The 18,669-nt window shown below is 42.5% G+C and overlaps 3 protein-coding genes across 7 annotated transcripts; 1 reads left to right on the top strand and 2 right to left on the bottom strand.

Annotated features, from left to right (window-relative positions):
• Positions 1-150: 150 nt before the first annotated feature.
• Positions 151-9,555, bottom strand: TCTN2 (tectonic family member 2). The gene is made up of 18 exons (XM_031045538.2): positions 9,534-9,555; positions 9,030-9,143; positions 8,676-8,749; positions 7,770-7,965; positions 7,452-7,552; positions 6,989-7,185; positions 6,642-6,765; positions 6,153-6,288; positions 5,420-5,485; positions 4,470-4,598; positions 4,101-4,178; positions 3,700-3,780; positions 3,218-3,329; positions 2,839-2,942; positions 2,289-2,445; positions 1,522-1,644; positions 893-984; positions 151-390 (listed from the first exon to the last, which is right to left on the bottom strand). The coding sequence occupies exons 1-18, from the start codon at positions 9,553-9,555 to the stop codon at positions 275-277; spliced, it is 2,022 nt and encodes a 673-aa protein (XP_030901398.2). The 3' UTR covers positions 151-274.
• A 638-nt stretch (positions 9,556-10,193) lies between these two features.
• Positions 10,194-14,613, bottom strand: GTF2H3 (general transcription factor IIH subunit 3). Of its 4 annotated transcripts, none has more exons than XM_034068373.1 (12): positions 14,509-14,613; positions 14,082-14,191; positions 13,529-13,692; positions 13,213-13,275; positions 12,945-12,974; positions 12,514-12,542; positions 12,354-12,428; positions 12,200-12,253; positions 11,814-11,882; positions 11,573-11,708; positions 11,454-11,490; positions 10,194-11,365 (listed from the first exon to the last, which is right to left on the bottom strand). In XM_034068373.1, the coding sequence occupies exons 2-12, from the start codon at positions 14,168-14,170 to the stop codon at positions 11,296-11,298; spliced, it is 816 nt and encodes a 271-aa protein (XP_033924264.1). In that variant the 5' UTR covers positions 14,171-14,191; positions 14,509-14,613; the 3' UTR covers positions 10,194-11,295. The 4 variants fall into 4 exon arrangements, with proteins under 4 accessions (XP_033924264.1, XP_033924265.1, XP_033924266.1 ...); XM_034068374.1 differs by having other exon boundaries at positions 14,082-14,188; positions 14,509-14,607; XM_034068375.1 differs by having other exon boundaries at positions 14,514-14,589.
• A 133-nt stretch (positions 14,614-14,746) lies between these two features.
• EIF2B1 (eukaryotic translation initiation factor 2B subunit alpha) lies at positions 14,747-18,576 on the top strand. 2 transcript variants are annotated; one of them, XM_034068371.1, is made up of 9 exons: positions 14,747-14,811; positions 14,984-15,085; positions 15,184-15,320; positions 15,399-15,515; positions 16,083-16,195; positions 17,054-17,122; positions 17,559-17,634; positions 17,837-17,962; positions 18,194-18,576. In XM_034068371.1, the coding sequence occupies exons 1-9, from the start codon at positions 14,799-14,801 to the stop codon at positions 18,347-18,349; spliced, it is 909 nt and encodes a 302-aa protein (XP_033924262.1). In that variant the 5' UTR covers positions 14,747-14,798; the 3' UTR covers positions 18,350-18,576. The 2 variants fall into 2 exon arrangements, with proteins under 2 accessions (XP_033924262.1, XP_033924263.1); XM_034068372.1 differs by lacking the exon at positions 14,747-14,811 and adding an exon at positions 14,904-14,925.
• Positions 18,577-18,669: the final 93 nt, after the last annotated feature.

Below are 18,669 nucleotides of genomic sequence, written 5' to 3'. Positions count from 1 at the left end.
ACTGGATCCCTGCAGTGGGCTCTGGGCTGGCCTGGGCCTGCAGAGCTAACCCTGCTGCAGTCACCATCACTGTCCTCCAGACTTGGAGTCCAGAGCTTAAACATCATTTATTTTAAATAACACATCCATCTCCTGTATCCCATACGAGTATTCATTTTATGTATCTTTACATGTTTATATAAAATGTCTACAAAACTCAAGAATATTTATCCATAAATTTTACCCAGAAGTACTTAAAATATTAACAAAAGTGGTTCTCTTTACATCAAGATTTTTAAACCAAGCAATTGTTCCAAAATGGTGAAAACCAAGGGCTACTCATAACTGCTGCAAGTAAAACAAGGAATGCCAATGACAGGCCTTTAGCAAGACACCGGGAATACGGTTCTCCTGCAAAAACAAAAAGAAAGGAAAAAATAGTATAAACATAAGAGTGTTACATTTTAAACAACAACCCAAAGGAAACAGATTAAAGTATGTGCAGAACCTGAACACAATAGTGCAGCCCAAAGCAAGAAGTAAGATGCTTCACACTTCTCACACTTCATACTTTGCGTAACTTTAGTCCTTAAAGTCATGCAGATAAAAACATGGCAGTTGCCTCAGTCCATGTAGCTCCCAGTACAGAGTCCAGGTGCTTTGATGCCCTTTGAAAGGCCAGACCTAAGCCTCCCAAAGACACAATCCCAGCGCAGTTTTACACTTCCAGTAATTACTGTTTCCAGGAGTGTAACTAGGAAATTAACGCATTATCAAGGAAAAAATTAAACTGACTTCTTGGACCATACTTTCTAAAAGGGAAGTGTTAATTCCCTGCCACAAAGCATCCCTTCCAACTGAACACACATCTAGCGGCCAGCTCACAGCATTCCATATGGGTCATGATGTTTACCTGTGTAAAAGCGTGTCACTGGATAGAAAAGCTGGGGCCAGCACACATCATCTCGATTGCAGTCAAATTCTCTCCAGTAATTAGACTGAGATCTAGAATTAAAAAACACCACACGTAAAAGCACCTGTATTAACGACACCAACATAACACCCAGCTGCATTAACTACAGCACCAAAGAACAGCACAAGTGGGGAAAACAAGAGAGAAAGTATCCAGGTTACAGGAAAAACAAAACTAAACCACAAACCTCTTGTTATTCTTTTGACTTTTCTCTAACAAAACCTCTACTCCATTTCAGTCATTTTTAGTCATTTTGTGATGAACATCTGCAGACAATGGATACTTTGGGAGCTGCACTCAGCCCCTTTCTCCACTCAAGTGAACAGAAAAAGCAGAAGCTTCTCTGCTAAAACCAATTTGCAGCTTCCCAGAGTGTTTTACAGGTCTTTATGTTCTTCATGCTCCTGGGGAAGATTATCACTATCAGAACTGTTACCTAATAAATCATTGAACCAGCTCTTCTTGCTCTCTTCATTCCACCCAGCCAAAGTAAGTAACCTTTTGATCAACATTATTAACATTAAATCTGCTTAACATAATGGAAGTATCAGTGCTGTTACAGAAATTACCTTGTCATTGGACTGGGTGGCTGAGCTGGCACCTTAATAAACTGAACAGCAGCAGTGATGGGAAGAAAGCTGGTGTTTTCACAGGTAAGCCCGCACTGGAACTGCCATATCACTGTTGAGTAACTGTAAGAATGTGCATGACTATTACTTGAGGACTGTAAATAGAACTTTAAAGCCTAAAAATAACCATGAAAGGACAAAATACACAGTATTTAAGAGGAGATTGATGATCTCTGGATCTACACAACCATACAGGGGGAGCACTTGCAAAGTCTGGAAATGAAGTAAAATGGAACAATCTTGTTTATTGGATTGGGATTGATGGGGGAGAAAGTGAAGTCTTTGTAAAGTGAAAATTCTCTGTTTCAGGAAAGAATAAAGCAGTTACCACAGCCTTCAGGAGCTCTGCATTGGGGTAAGCCAGAACACAGGCTAATGCTGTCACTTCCACCACGTGACAAGAAATTAAAACATTCCAATGGAATGCCTTCCATGTATCTACTACTGTCAGCTTCTAGATTTTCTTTAATACTTTGAAGTAGAAAGATTATCCACTTTTAAGCATTTTCTTCAATGTTCATTCCAGAGGGAGAAAGGCAAACCTGGTGTGATCAAAGGAATTTGGGCTGCACAAATAAAAGGTGTGTAAAAAACATCAGAAATAACAAAATAATGCTTTTGTTTCTAAAATTTAACCTGGCTGTGTGAGGTAAGCAAGGCTCAGAATGAAACATTTCTCTGTCAGACAGCCAGAGACATGACTCTACCTGATCTGCACTGCAAGGATCTCTTGCTGGGGAACCCCTTGCACTGCACCCACTTCAGCAAAGATTATGCGAATATTCAGGTTTGCAGGAATATCTGCACAAATGCCTTTGAAGATTCCAGTGCTCACATGGGTATCAGAATTAAATGGATCAAGACCTATGGAGGAGAATGGAGTTATTTAAATGCAAGTATTATGGAAAACATACTTTGCCTAATTATTGTTATAGTCCAGTGAAATACTGGTAACTGTCAAACAGGAACACATACAGAACATGTTTTCTCTCTGTAAAATGCACATAAAAGAGTACTTTATTATCAGAGAACTAAGTCATATGTGTATAGATTTCTAGCAGAATACACATTAGTGCAGTATCCATGTATATACTGAGTTACATGTGTGCGTGTGTGCACATATATTGGATGGATGAATGGATGCAAACATAAAAACCCAGTATCTTTATGCATCTGAAGTTACATTTTGGTTTTGAGATGCTCTATTCATCGTGTGTACATATTTAGACTATCAAAAACCCCACAACCCTCACTTACGTATAATTTCCACCCAGTCATTTGGATCACTGTGACTTGAGTTGTCTCTTTTTCCAATGTGAGTAGCTTGTATTAATGAATTCAATTTCTCAGTTACATTTCCTCTGCAAAATGAGAATGTGAGATTAGACAAAAAAGCATATCTGTACTGTTGACCACTCTGGGTTCCAATATGATTGTACCACAAGGTCAGTTTCCTCTGGAAGATGTTATCATTCAACAAAACCAAACTTGAACTACTGAGTCATCTGTTAGGGGGAAGAAAGAGCAAAGCATTCCACCCCAACATAATCCTCATTTGAATACAGACAGATCCAAATGAAGCCATTATTATAATTTCCCTTTTAAAATGCAGGGAAAAACAACCTACATAGCTCACCTTAAAAGGCTGCAATCTTCATCAATTCCAACTTCTAGAGTGCACCCAGAGAATGAATCCATCCCAAATATAACTGGTGTATGAGTTGCTGATGTACATAGACCTCTGCCAGCTACAAAATGAAGACATCTTACTGAGCTTTCCTCTGTCAACCTTTCAATTTCTAGCTTTCAATTTTGTGCAAAAATATCAAGCAGGAGAATGCAAAATACAGACGGTGTCATTCAAAGATAGATACAAGTTCATTCAACTTAAACACCCCAAGAAAGCATTAGAGGCTTACCACTAACTTGTGAACAAAGGCTAGGGAATAGTCTAGAAGGAACAGTCCAGAAAAAGCAATATGTGGCAGAGATTCTTAACTGAAATAAGCAAAAAAAACCCAAACAAACAAAAAACCACAACCAACCAAAACCAAAAGAAAACACCCACAACATTTTAGCATTAACTACAGCTGAAGTTGCAACCTCACAAGCCAGTACCTGGCTGCCAAATGTTTAGGCTTCCTGAAGTATCAGAAGCATTCAGATTTGCAGCTCTCACTGGTCTTCCAACTTGATAACCTAAACATAGAAGGGTAAATCCTAAGCACTGTATAAGAATCTATAAGCATTAGCATTGTTTTAATAATAAATGTCATTATTCCTGAAGTAAATGAACAGCCATTTCCATTACAGTAGGAATACCTTCACTTTAAGTAATCAATATCAATACACCAAAAGCCTCAGAACCAACCCCAGTTATTACAACGACAGTGCATTGAGACAGTAAGGTCAGGGCTAGCAGCATAACATACAAACCAGATATAAAACACAGTCACTGATAATGATCTGTACCGTATGATTCTTTTTCACTTGTAAGAGGCAAAATAAAGTCTTAATACCTGGATTCCCAGACAGTTCTGTTGTATTAGTCCTCTCTAAACCTAGGAATTGGACTGTGAATCTCTGGGTCAGGATTTCTGGTAAAGCAAAATATATTACCTTACTTTTAAATAAGCAAATAAGCAAAAAGTATGCAGTAAATTGGCATAAATTGTGCTGTAAATTGGCATAAAGTATGCTCTATGTAGGATGTAAATGTCCATCCTTCATTAGTAATACAAATTAATGGAAATCAGCCCCTTCAATTTTCTTTCCAGAGTCCAGGTGGAATTGTTTTGAAGTATTATTAGTAAATAAGAGATTTGATCACAGAACTTCCACACTGAAGAAAAAACCCATCAGAAACTGTAAGAGGAATTTGATGATACCTCCATCACATAAGCTTCCGAGGAAGACTGTGACATTTACTTGCTCTATGTTCTCATCTTTCCAAATGAATGTATAATGCTCCGCAAATGTTACATTTTGACATGAAACCTCAGCAGCAGGAAGACTTTCTGTCAGAAGAAAAGGCCATAATGAAAAGCATAGAAAGCTGTGTTACACAAACTGAAACACTAACAGCTTTAAAAAGCTGCAGGAAATCCTTGGAATTAAAACATTCCTCTTCTTGAGAATTTATTTAACCGTTGAAGCCCCATCTCATTAGGACAGTGCAACAGTACAATCCCTTAGCTTCTCAATGCTTTAACATCAGTGATTCCAGGCCCTTGTGTAGCTAAACCTCCCCAGAAGAGTCCAGCACTGGACTTCACCAGTTGATGCAGCTCTCTGCTCTCTCCCTGCTTTCATCTCATCCCTCCCAGGCAGCCATCACTGCCCAGAAAAATGCATTAGCTTGGATTCCATTAGTTTAATTTGTTCTGCATTATCCTCCCACTGAGTGGGAACCCCTGTTCTGCATCAAATAACTGCATCACTAGCTGACAAAGGCCCTTCAAAAGGCCTTTTTTGTAACGAGAGGTTACAAACCAGACACGTCTATCTGCTTACACTGTCCACCCCACTTCTGTCTTCTTTGGGATTTATTTTTTTTAAAGCATTCTTTGTATCTTTGGGGTTTTGTTTGTTTAGTCTTTTTTCTTCTAAAAATTACTTTAATATAAGCTAAAGGACCTTATTTCTTAACCAACTTTAAATGAAGTTAGGGTAAATTATGTACTTGCTGTTTCACCGTAAGCAGAACAGTTTACTTCCTGAGCATACAATAACACACGAGATACCTCCTAAGAATTGCAGCAGACATTCTAGGCATCAAAATAATCTACTTCTTATACAGTCGAGGTTAGGTAAGAAGCATTAAACAGAACAGACATACCACTTTCAGTGATGAATTTGGCAGGGTCAGTGATGTTCCTATAGACAACATTTTGTTGGATGAAGTCTGAGAATGAAAAACAAACGCTGCAGTACTCCTGACTAATGAGGCAGACACACTCTTTTCACATCCCAAGTGGAATCCTTGTTATGACAATGAGTAGAAAACTATCTAGAAAATTAATACTGGTAAAAGACCAAGGCAGCTCTGTATTTTGAGAGCCCAGTTCTCTCTGGGACTACAAAGGTAACATTGATGAACAAAATTAGACAATGATATAAAATACATTATTTTCATGCTGGTAATCATCTCAAACTGCAGAATGACACTTCATAAGTATATGGTTTCGTAATGCAGACAGTAACCACTTCTCACTAATTCTAAAATGATGACACTGCACCCTCTTGACAGGAAAAGGGCTCTGCAACAGTTTGAAAACAGAAAGCAGAAGGGATGCTGTTCTGTCACCTCAGGCCATAACCAGTATGAGTCAACAGAAAGAGATAAATGGAAAACAAAACCAATCCCACTGTTTCTTAGATCCTAAATCTTGAGAAATAGAGGGACAGCTGATAGATGGTCATCAGAAACAGACCATCCCCAAATGCTGAACTACAGCCACCAAGTAACAGAGATATCATGTGTAGCTACTATGTCAAGCCCTTGGGTTTGTTCTGTTCTAGCAACTCTGAGAAACATAAGCCCCACTTTTGTTCAGGTTTATGCAGCATACCTCCAGTCCCACTGTTTATCCTCAGGTCATGGGGCAGTCCTTCCTCGTAAGATGCTAGACTGGTAAGGCACCGTACATCAAAGTCCTGCAGGTATGCCACAGGGGCATTTACAACACACTGTCCAGCCATGGATTGCTGCAGGTGGTTCAACAGAAATAAGGACATTGGACATTGTTCTAGCCTCTTGCTTTTCATTTGAAGACTGTTAGTGGAATGATAAGTCATAAACTATTAATTGGGATGCCAAGCTTGCTATTAACTCTTGCAATAATTAAGACATTATGATTCTGGGAGATGAACAAGGAGATCAGGAAGGATGATGTTTACTTTTAATAATGGTTTTGAGCTTTTTTTTGTTTAAAGAAATATATTCCTCCACTTGAAACAGCAAGCAGTGAATCTGGTTCCAAAGCCATAAGGAGTGTGATATACAGAGAATACCAAACAAACAAAGAGAAATCAAAATGTCATAAACACAAAGTGATTACCTGGGGAATGGTAAAATACTCATTTTCTTCTGTCACAATTGGATCTCCTTGACTGTAACCAGTGAAAAGTCTCCCAGGAGAAGTTTGCAAAGGGATCTTAAATGAAGGAACTTTGGGTGTAGAACTGCAAGCAAGTTTAAAAATTAAACCTCTGTCTCACACCAATAAATACACTTTTGCTTTCATGACCCATGTTCTCATACAGTACCAATGATATTTCTCCATTTGCATTTAAAGTTCACATCCTAAAATTCTAATTTCAAAGTAACTTTAATTATAGAACCAGCTTCTATTTTCAGTAACATGCTTAATGCATGGGTTGAGAAAATAAACTCCTTCAGACTTACATAGAGCCATGATAGAAGTAGCCAAGAAAGGGAGTGTTGTTAAGAGAAGATTGTACACAGAGGAATGGAAACCAATCAGGGGTATATTCCAGTGACTGGGAAGAGCACAGCTGATCAAAAGGTGGGTTTACATCCCCACCAAACACTCCAGTGAAACATGATTCATTGAATAACTGCTTCAAGTCTGGTGAACACTCCTGGAAGGGAAAAGAAAGGTCACTGTAGCACAGCAACTGCATTACCATAGGCACTATAGCCATAACTGTACCATAGGCACTATAGCCATAACTGCAGGTGAATCAAAGTGAAGGTTGTATTTACTGTTAGAAACACTGGAATAGCCAAAACAAGCCCTCTAGCCCTATATAATCTGAATCCCATTCAGAACCTCTTTCTCCCCTCAGGCTATAGAAAGAACCTAGAAATGTTTTAAACACTTCAAAGTTTAATATGAAATAAGTACCAGGTCACAGCAACAACGAACATCACAAGCTCCAGTTGTCAAGTCACAAGGACAAGAGCCCAAGGGTTCAAACACCTGGTTTGGGATGATAGTGGCATTTTCTGTAAAAGAATAAAAAAAGAAGATAAAATCCGATTAGATGGACAGAAATCCAAATAGACCACGTGCATTGCAATTTATTCTGTGTACAAACCTTCTGTTGAATTCCATCAATGATTATTCACCATCTCTTACCAAAAATACCAAAAGTATTCTTTTTTTCATATTTAGAGGAAAAGAACAACCAAAATGCCATTTCTAGCACATCTAACCACTCACCTGACACGTTTCCTGTAAAGGAAGAGTTGGCATATATTTCAGCTTGAACCAGGAGATGTGCCAGCATCACTGAGTCACGGCAAGCTAAAACCTGGAGTGTTTCGACCACACAAAGAGGTGCTGGGCAGCAGTCAGTGGCATTTGGCAAACACAGCTGCAGACTTCTAGACAAGCTGATGGTCAGTTTGGCAATGTTCTGGAAGAAACACAAAATCAGGTTTGACAGCTTTGGTGGTTGATATTCAATTGCTCTTATTTAGACCACTCATAGCTTCTGAAAGAGAAGTGTCATTACCACTGGGTTTTGTCAGCACTACAATGCAATGCTTCCTATATAAAACTGGATAGTGAGAGTGGAATGACAAATGGTCTGCTACTGAGATATGCAAATAGAGAGAGGATATGAACTCTGCACAGAACTTTGAGGCACACACAGATTGTTACTGCAGGAATCACATGTTCTGAAGAACAGAACAAGCACTGAAAAGTGAGTTTCAGGTTTTACAGCCTCCTTCAGTGAAAACTAGATAACTGCAGAGCTGATAAAATCCCTAAAGAATTACATACAACATAACACTGAAGACAAGCCTAATGACTATAGATGCTCCAGAGCTCATGCTGTTTAAAAGGACTACTTCTTATTTCTATTGTCTCTTTCTAGCAGATCTGAAACAGTCTCAAATGCTACAGACAATAGGAAGTGCAAGTGTTTCTGGACAGAAGGAAGACAAGCAGAAACCAGCACCAAAGCTGCACCTTAGCAAGTTACAGGAAGGGCACACACACAGAGGCAAGACATTCAAACTGCACTGCTGGTACAGTAACGTTTCACTAGTGTTTCATTAGCCCTTCATATACAATAGTCCCGTTCTTCCCATTTTAGGCAAGAACCAGTATTTTACATACCACACCACGTGTTACGTTCAGGTTCCAATCGCCAGCGCTTTCACTTCCATTGCAATTTGCGAGCTGCAATATCCCTGTATCAAATCCAAAAGCATTCCACTGTCATTTTGACCAGACTGGCCAATCAGTAGCACATTTAAACTCCTCTTGTGCCTTCAAGCAGGCAGATTCTCAGGCCCAGCTTACAAGGAGCCAACAGAAGACTAAGGGCTTCATCAGCTACGTCTGTTGGAGTTCCTGTTTCAGCAGTATCAAAGCACTCAAAGAAGTGCATTTCTCCAGTAATTTCAGCATCAAGAGATGTTACTAACTCAAACATTCATTTACACACTGCTGGGGGAGCTGTGTTCTTACCTGTCTCTTTATCTCTAGGGCTTAAATATATAGAAAAATTAACGGCTGAGGGATTCCCAAGAAATAACAAACTGGCTCTGGGCCCTGACATATGGATGAATGAAGGCTGAAAGACTGGAAAGAAAGAGAGAAAGAAATAAGTCTTTTACACACGTTAAGTGGAAAAGGTAACATCTGCAAAACATACTTAGATCTTACCTCCTCTGTTGTATATTGTCACAAATAGAACCAAGCTACCTTGTGATGCCCAATGCAGGCCTGCATTCATGCCAAGTGCCAGAGCCCTGGGCTCGCTGTAGGTTTCTATTGCACAGGTTTGCATCAGTAAATCCTCGCTGGGAGAACTTCATGGCAGGATACGGCAGCACTTACTGACCCACACAGATACACACGGGACAGACAACAGTGCATGGAGCATTTCTTGCTGACTTCAGTTTACACTGTCAATCCTCGCAGCTACGAATGGTATCAGTGCTGCACCTCTATTACATGTGGTACACTTACTGCAGACCAATGCCCTCCGCATGAGGACAGTTCCACGTTCAGGGCTCCAAGCTGAGCTCCACTATAATGTCCTTTACGGACCGCACCGATGTTGAACGGTCCGACACCAGCGGCTCCATCTTCCCCTTCCCCACACCCTGCCCGCCCTTTACCCCTTCCCTCAGCGGCTGCCCCGGCCCCACCGCTCCACACGCACCGGGGTCCGCGGAGCCCTGCCCTGTCCGGGGCTCCGCCAGCAGCACCAGCACCGCCGCCAGCAGCACCAGCACCGCCGCCACCACAGCGGCCTCCATGGCGCCTAAGGAGGGCCCTGCCGCGGAGCCGGAGCCCGCCCGGCCGCCATCTTGCGGCGCCCGCTCGGCTCCATGGCAACGGGAAGGGACGGGAAGGGACGGGAAAGAACGGGAAGGAACGGGAAGGAACGGGAAGGAACGGGAAGGAACGGGAAGGAACGGGAAGAGACGGGAAGTGCCGCCTCCTCACGGGAAGACCGGACGGGAGCACCGGCGGAACCCGTGGGGAGGGCGGTGATCACCGGCCGGGCTGGTCACGGTGCCCTCCGCACGGCTGCCCCTCAGTGCACCTCAGTGCACACGGACACATCCTCCCTCAGGCGCCTCAGCCAGCACCAGGTCTGTATCATGGCAATATCTACCTGCATTTGAAAAGGGAAAGGTTTTATTACAAACTTCTTATACAAAGTACATTGTAATACAGCCGTCAACCAAAACGAGCCAGTAAAAGTCTGGCATTGCAGCTGTTACACTGAGAAACGCTGAGGCAAGGAGCAAGACATGACAGAAATACCTGGGTACACCTTGGGGGGAAACAAGGATCTGTGGTTTTCAATACAGGAAACAGGTACAGTATTCCTTTATACAGGAACAGTATTCCTTTATACAGAAACAGTATTCCTTTATACAGAAACAGTATTCCCTTCAGGAGAACACCAGTTACAAGCAACCAGTTCAAACACCAAACCGTACCATTGCTTTTTACAAGGGGGAGAATGTTTAAATCAAAGTCATGTTCAGAAGCTCACAGGACACCCTCACGTTCTGCCCCAAAACCACCAAAGCAAAAGCCTTCATTCTCACTTGTCACATGCCAGCTGTAGCACCACATATTAAACTGCCATACTGCACAGAATTACCTTGTCCAGTTCCAAAACACAACCCTAAAGATCAACCAGGCAGCCTGAAGTTACTGAAGTTACTTCAAACAAATGGAGGCCTTTTTACTCACAAAGGAAGAGATATCTGATTAGGAAAGTTAATACCACAGACACAGGACAGCCAAAGGAACATGAACACCTGAGTGCACAGGTAGGGCAGGCCAAACACTGCTAGCAAAACCTAGCAAGAAGTTCAAGTCCCTCAGCAACACAGTGCTCAGGGGCTGATCCTATGCACTAGAAATGTCACTCTCACCTTCACACCAGTGCCCAAAAAGAATCTGTTTTCTTGCCTTTGAATATAACCTGGAGGAGTGAAACGCTGGCAATGGCCAGAATACCTTTTTCTCCTTGCCAGGGTATGTGCCTTAGCAGGCTGTAACTGCTGGTTCCTCTCACGTTTAAACCAGCACAGGTTACGTGGCAATAGTCATTTGTTACTTAGAGGGCTGTGTAGAACACATACAATGTGGATATTCATCCCTTAAGAAACAAGCAATAACACTGCATACAGTTCTCTCAGATCCAATTCCATCTTCTATCTTCCATAATTCCCAGAGGAGGTAATGATGCATTTACATAACGTAGTTATGCAGCCACCTTTAATTTCTTCTTCTTAGCTTTCATGACAGGTGGCAGTGATATTTTGAAAGCAGTCCTGAAAAAAGCATTAAAAACAAGGAGCTGTCAGATCCACTGCATGTATTTCCACACCCACCCTTGGGACAAGAAGAAGAAACACTTACTCGCATGTGCTACAGATAGGACTGAAGTTGCAGAATACTGGAAGAGAAAAGAATTGTTTTTCACTAGAACAGTTCACTTCAATGTGAGGAATCAGACCCCTCAATATGTATAAGCTTACTTGACAAGCACACGGAGCACACGTAACCGATTTCAATGAGGTTTCGGTGACAGAAGCATGCAGCTCTGTAGTCAACATGAATGGGAGGTGGAAGGACAAGCTGTGATCTTTGCTCTTGATCAGGGAGAAACACCCACTGCATGAAAAGAGAATGGTGCTGCTGTATTCCCTTGTCAATGAAGCCAGTAAGAGTCACATCTGACACAGGAAAAAGCACTTAAGTGTTTTCTAAGTGACTTACCAGCAAATACTGCAGAAGGGATGGCATATGGAGCACTTTCAGATATATGCCACCCGTAATGTCACAAGCCTGGAAAGCAGAGAATGATCAGCTTGTTTTGGTTTATAATTACCAGGGTATTTAGAATACCCCCACACTGCACAAAGCCTGCATGTTGGAACTGTCAGATCCACTCAACATATTTCCACGCCCACTCTTGAAACAAATCACAGAATCCCACAAAATCCCAAGGGTTGGAAAGGACCTCAAAGATCATCCAGTCCTAACCCCCCTGCAAGAGCAGGGTAACCTAGAGTACATCACACAGGAACATCTCAAACTATCTAGCATCAGGTATCTGTGAATTAATATAAACAGCAAATGAGAATAGGGAGCAGAGTCTGTACCTGTTGTAGGAGACCTGAATCAGAGTCCAACACACAAGCATCAATCAAAACACTCTGCAAGAAAAGAGATGCAATACATAAGAAAAATGAACAATCCTTTTTATCTGTGGATATTACTAAAATATAATACATATTAGAAAGAAGCCAGCTTCACCTGTTTCTGTGCTGCAAAGATAACATTCATGAAGTTCATATATTGCAATGCACTGTCTTCCGCTGCTTTTATGACCTAAATGAAACAATTCAGACTTGTTGGCCTACACAGTATCACTGGATTTCAAGACTGAAATAAAACTGTCAGCAAAAGTCCTTACCAAAATCCTTGATTTCATTTCTTGATTGCCTAAATATTAAAAAGAAATGCATGAACACATTGTTTCTATTGCCTGCAGTTTGCCCTTTTAACTGTAGCATCTAACATCCCAGTTACATATCTAACATCCAAGATGTTAGATCTAACACCTCAACTAAAATACCTATAAGAAACTGTTTTACAGTCCCAGTGACAAGCATCTGTGGACTAATTCAGGCTTGTCATGAAAGTAGACCCATTTCACTTATTGTCCAAAAGCACCAAGATGTTGACCAGGGAAGGAGGTGGTCCCTGTGGAAGATGTACCTAATCTTGCCAATTTTGGAAATGGGGATGTGTCAAACCATATGTGTATTTGTTTGTATGTACATATGTACTTCTGTCTGATTCCAATATTTATGTAAGTATCCAAAACAGGAGAAGAGGCTTTACCTTTCACATCTTTGCTCATCCTGTTGATATCTGATTAGCTGACATGAAGGAATCTACATTCAATTCTTGAAAACATCCCCAGTATCCATGCCACATGTTCACCACCTTAACCAAAGCGCATTTTAATAAGCCTGACCCACAGCTGTTAGGCAAACATTTCAGGTTTAAGTATTATCACAAGACAGGAATGGTAAAATTTAACCAATATTACAAGAAACAGCCTTGAAAACACACAACAGCTTTGAAGATTCTGTGACTGAAAGGATACAACAGAGGGCTTTAGAGAGTGATCCTACTAACAGAGTTTCGGTTTGCTGGCCCCTCATGTCACCTGCGACACAAGGAAAGTTGCAGAAGTTACTTTTAGATATAGAAACAGTTGCTGAATCCGACCATAGCAAATACTACAGGTTTTACCTTTGGCAAATGGCATTAATGCAGAGACCTGAAATCACATTATAAACTCATTTGCTTGAAACATAGTCAAATTCACATGATAAAAGTAAAGGAAATTCCTACAACTCCTTGAAAGTCCACGTGTTCTGCAACCCTGCATGTTAAGCCTGGAATTTTCTTTTCCTTACTTTTTGTCATGAGGTCTTTAATCTCTTCTGCAATTGCATCATTGATTGCTGTTAACAACTCATATTTTCCATCCTTGCTGCCAGAGCAATTCGCTTCCATGGAACTACCACCATCTCCAAAGAGCTCTGCAGCAGCCCAACCCTTCCCAGGGTACAAGAAACGGCTGAAACAGAGGAAAGTCAAAGGATATATGGCTTAACCTTGTAAGAAAACCACCCATAAACTACTCAGCTGTAGACAGCAATACTCTGCAGTATAATATCAAATAATCTTAATACTTTAGATACTAAAGAGACTATATAAAGCAAGTAATCCTCAAACTCAAAATGGAGTAAAACCCACATTCACCTCCCTCCTTTCAAGGCCCCTCTTAAGAGAGATGGCAAATAGATGCCATATAGATGCCATGTCTGCACTTAAAGTTAGATCTTTAAGACAATGTTCTATTATGCATTTGAAATCTGGTTGCAATTATGTACTTCAAAAGAAGCTCAGGAGATAGATATAAGCAAGCGTACCCTAAATCTTCACCCTGTTAAGAAGCAACTCTACCTTTCCTGTGTGTGACTCGCTATCACGGCAAGCCTGTTGTTGCGGTTCATAAGCAAGTGGGAGTTTCCCAGCACCATCACTGCGTCCATGCATTTTGATAGGGTGAACTGCTAAAAGAAAGGAAGAAGAAAGCAGATACAGGGCAATAACGTTTACACTGAAGTAAATTAGAAGACTCTTAAATCACTGCAGTTAAAAGAACTCGACTTGAAGATGCCAAAAGTTTCCTAATAGGAAGAATTCAGAAAAAACTTTGACTACACAATGCTGAGTAGCTGCTTTACACAATATTCTAATATCCATGAATCCTGTTCTAGCACACAAATGTCAACAGAGATCAGAAATCAAAGCCTTACCTGTTGCCTACTCGCTAACACCAATAACACCCCCGGCACCTCCCAGCAGCACCCACACCAGCAGAACGTACCTCACCTTCTCCCAGCGCCCTCTTCCCCCACCAGATGGGGTTGGTGTCAATGATCACGACCAGCAGGCTGAGCTCATCGTCTAAAACAGAGACAACACCTCCGCGTCACCCGGTGCTCGGCGAGCACACCGGGCACGGCCGGCAACACCGGAGCCTCACCTGCGCTCATAGCGGCGCCTGGAGATGATGTCACGGCACGGCGTGACGTTAGCCGAACGTGTGACGTCATTCCGGCGAAGCCACGCCCACGCGCGCCGGCGGGGCGGGCTGGGGACCGGACCGGAGGGACCATGAGCACGAACGGTAACGGGAACGGGGTGCGGAGGGTGCGGGGGAGCGGAGCTGGGGGACCATGAGCACGAACGGGAGCGGGGTGCGGGGCAGGGGAACGGAGCGGGGGGACCATGAGCACGAACGGTAACGGGTGCGGGGTGCAGGGCAGGGGGGGGTCACTGACGCGCCCCGCTCCCTACAGACTTGATCGAGACCTTCCGGGCGCAGCTCAGGGACGACCCCGATGTCGCCTCGGCCGTGGCCGCCATCCGTGCGCTGCTGGGCTTCCTCAAGCAGGACCGAGGTGGGTCCGGCTCCCCCCACCCCAGCTCTGCCCCGAGCCTCCCAGCAGCGAGGCCCGTGTCGGTGGGGCTCTTACCGGGCATCGCTGCTTCTCCGCAGGGGAGACCATCCAGGGCCTGAGGAGCAGCCTCCTGGCTGCCATCGACACCCTGTCCCGGGTGGACTCCTCGGTCGCCGTGTCCTCCGGTGGGGAGCTCTTCCTGCGCTTCATCAGCCTCACCTCCTTGGAGTATTCGGTAAGAGCTGCTGCCTGCCCCACCGTGCTGCCTGCAGGGGGGACCGCAGCCTGCAGCAGCCAGTGCTCTGTCTTCCAGGACTACTCCAAGTGCAAGGAAATCATGATCGAGCGCGGGGAGATCTTCCTGAGGAAAGTGTCCCTGTCTCGGAATAAGATCGCCAAGCTGTGCCATCCTTTCATCAGAGATGGTGCTGTGAGTAGGCAGCGCCAGGGTCGCTCTTGCTTTGGTGTTCTTGCAGCAATGGAAAACAAAAGGGGAGGGGGAGTGAAGGTTGTTAATGTTCACAGCAGCATTGTCTAGTGGTGGCTTCTGCACGTAGATAGATGTGATATCCATTCCTGGCAGTGTTCAAGGCCACGCTGGACAGGGCTTGGAGCATCCTGGTTTAGTGAAAGGTGTCCCTGCTTGTGACAGGGTCCCTTCCAACCTAAACCCTGCTGTGATGCTATGATCTTTCCCCTGCCCCATCACTTTCCATGCAATCCAGGTCTATCTCGTGTTCTGCCTCTAAGAGGTGCTGAGGAGTCACAGCTTCAAGTTTCCATTTAGAATATTAAATCATCGCCCCACCAGGGCTGCCCACATACAGTCCAGCTCTTAGAGTAGTTTCCTATGCTATGATCTGTAGAATACACATGACAGGCATTATTATTTAACATTGATGGACACCTGTGTGAAGTAAAAGCCATGCCACCATTAGCACAAGTAAAGGGCTTCTCAAAGCCCAACAGAAAGCGATGTCTTTTTGTTTTCTGACAGCGAATATTGACACATGCCTACTCCAGAGTGGTCCTCAGAGTGTTAGAAGCAGCTGTTGAGGCAAAGAAGCGATTCAGTGTTTATGTCACTGAATCACAGCCAGATCAAGCAGGGTGAGTACTCACTTTTTGGGTTTTATCTTGGTTAACAGCTACCATCAAGTCGGCTAGACCTTAAGGAAAGGTGCTAGGCCTGTCTGCAGCATTTTGAATGGTAACCATCACCAGTATCACATTATTCTGGACAAGTGAAAACAACCCCAATATTGGCAAATTATTTCCCATACTAAATGTTCCAATTACAACATTATCTGGGTTTTCCTCAGAGCTTTACAAACTTTTAGTCAATACCAGGCAACCTCCTTGGGAGATGGGAGACAACTGATTTCTAGTGGTCTGCTTCAAAAATAGGCTAAAATAATCAATATTACCATAGAAAAGTAACTAACAATGTCATTTGAAGATCCTAAGTAAAGTGTATTACTGATAGCAAGAGAGCAGGCCTTCCCTCTTCAAAGCACACATGGTTTGTGTGAGTGAAGTAGTAAATCCTGCATGCTGGTTAATGCATGTTGCTGATGTTCAGTCAAAGTACATAATGACTCTCCAGCTTCACTGAAACAGCTCCTAGCACTGCAGCCCATGCTTTATTTCTTGTTTATTAAATACCCTGTTGATGGACAAGCTGAGGCAGTTCAGGTAATCTGTCATCTTCATAATAGTTCACTGACTCATCTTTCTGGAGCTGAAATTCCTGACTGGTAAAACAAACTTTCTTTACTTTTAGTGGGTTCATTCTAATCTGTTTCAATTTCTACACAATAACTGATTTTCTATTAGAGGGTACATCATAAACCAAAACTACCAGCAAGAGAATATGGGCACTCAGGGGTTTCAGTCCTTCAGACAATATTTTTCTAGCATTGTCTTTAAAGAAAAGGCTTCTAAGCTTCAAACATGGTTTTTTCATAGGCAAAAAATGGCCAAAGCCCTGCGGAAGCTGAACATTCCTGTGACTGTGATTCTGGATGCTGCAGTTGGGTAAATCTGATCATGAAATCTTCATATTTTTCAGCATAATTTTGAGTGTTAGATGTAGCTTTCCTAGAAGCTTGTCCAAATCACAGAAGTGATGACTTGGTTTGTCACAGTCATCAAACAAGTTGAACAAGTTACACCTTTAGGTGCACCATTAGAACAAAGCAAGTATCTGATGTTTGCATGTTAAGAGTGACAGAAGGAGTCAGACCTGAGTGTAGAACTTGTGGACACTTCTAAAACAAGAACTGAGCTGCTACTTTTTCCCTCATTAAGGCACGTTATCATTTGAGGGCTTCTTAAGCTATTTGCTAAATGATAACTGCTCAGTATACGTCCAAAACATAAGAAAGAACTATAATAAATCTGAAGCTCAGTTCAGTGAGGCACTTGTCATATCACCCAGTAAGGACTGGATTTCTTTCCTCCCTTTGAACAGCTACATTATGGAGAAAGTGGACCTGGTGTTAGTTGGTGCTGAAGGAGTAGTTGAAAGTGGTGGCATTATCAACAAGGTAGGAGGTTGTGGGTTTATTACATTGGTCTGTGAACTCCAGATTTCTAAAGTTTGATTTCTTTGAAGAATTCAATGCTTTCTGAAAAGAACTCTCCTGTTTGGACATTATCCAGTAACCATCTATGTACAGTTGGAGACTGGGCAGTATTATGTCACACTAGCACTGAGCCTGCAGTGTCATTCTCCCTCTTTCTCCACAGATTGGCACTAATCAAATTGCTGTGTGTGCCAAAGCCCAGAATAAGCCGTTTTATGTAGTAGCTGAAAGTTTCAAGTTTGTGAGGCTTTTCCCTCTGAATCAGCAGGACGTCCCAGATAAGTTTAAGGTAAGAGAAATCCAAATTACTTCACCAAGGGGCTAAAAACAGTTAACACACTTCAGAACTACCAGTTGCTCTTTATAAATAAGATACAACAGCTGAGACCGAGGTGGCACCAGCCTGTGCCTCATTTTAAAGCAACTGACTTGCTTCAGTTTTACCACAAACAGCTGCTGCAACAGCACCGCTCTTGCCCCAAAGAGATCTTAATTTCCAATTGTCTCCATTTCCTTCTAGTACAAAGCAGACACTCTGAAAACAAATCAGAATCTAACAGAGGAGCATCCCTGGATTGACTACACATCACCATCACTCATTACATTACTGTTTACAGACCTCGGTGTGTTAACTCCCTCAGCTGTCAGTGATGAACTTATTAAACTCTATCTGTAACAAAGAGGACTCTGTGTACAGGATGCATCATCTTCAGTGACTGTCACAGTTTTAAGAACTGGGAGGATGATACAAGTTATATGGACATGGTAAGGAGAGGACATCCTAAGGATTAATGTAATTATTGGCTTTCTTGAATTTTTAAAGCAACCTGTTCTATATGGATGGACCACTGTTAAAAACAAAGTTACTACAGCTTCTAAAGAGCTAAAATAAATTATTTTAAAGATGGGTGGAGTATTTTGGTATTGTAAAATAAAACACCTTAAGGTGTATTCAGCCTCATTCTGAGGTGTGCTGCTACTTACAGCTCTGGGGTA

Source organism: Melopsittacus undulatus, chromosome 12 (genome assembly GCF_012275295.1).
Source record: "Melopsittacus undulatus isolate bMelUnd1 chromosome 12, bMelUnd1.mat.Z, whole genome shotgun sequence".
NCBI classification, from domain to species: domain Eukaryota; kingdom Metazoa; phylum Chordata; class Aves; order Psittaciformes; family Psittaculidae; genus Melopsittacus; species Melopsittacus undulatus.
The sequence above is the reverse complement of the archived record's forward strand: the minus strand, read 5'-3'. Positions and strand labels throughout refer to the sequence as shown.

What these genes read in the sequence shown, in the direction of transcription:
- TCTN2 (XM_031045538.2), bottom strand. Translation starts at nt 9,555, where the DNA reads ATGCGGAGGGCATTGGTCTGCA. An exon ending in AGTATTTTACCATTCCCCAG is followed by an intron (nt 6,289 to 6,641) that starts GTAATCACTTTG and finishes AACCACCTGCAG; the next exon opens with CAATCCATGGCTGGACAGTG. An exon ending in AGTGACACGCTTTTACACAG is followed by an intron (nt 391 to 892) that starts GTAAACATCATG and finishes TTGTTTTTGCAG; the next exon opens with GAGAACCGTATTCCCGGTGT.
- GTF2H3 (XM_034068373.1), bottom strand. Translation starts at nt 14,170, where the DNA reads ATGGACGCAGTGATGGTGCTGGGAAACTCCCACTTGCTTATGAACCGC. An exon ending in GCGAGTCACACACAGGAAAG is followed by an intron (nt 13,693 to 14,081) that starts GTAGAGTTGCTT and finishes CCTCTGTTTCAG; the next exon opens with CCGTTTCTTGTACCCTGGGA. An exon ending in GATGAGCAAAGATGTGAAAG is followed by an intron (nt 12,543 to 12,944) that starts GTAAAGCCTCTT and finishes TTTAATATTTAG; the next exon opens with GCAATCAAGAAATGAAATCA.
- EIF2B1 (XM_034068371.1), top strand. An exon ending in CTTTCATCAGAGATGGTGCT is followed by an intron (nt 15,516 to 16,082) that starts GTGAGTAGGCAG and finishes GTTTTCTGACAG; the next exon opens with CGAATATTGACACATGCCTA. An exon ending in TCACAGCCAGATCAAGCAGG is followed by an intron (nt 16,196 to 17,053) that starts GTGAGTACTCAC and finishes GTTTTTTCATAG; the next exon opens with GCAAAAAATGGCCAAAGCCC.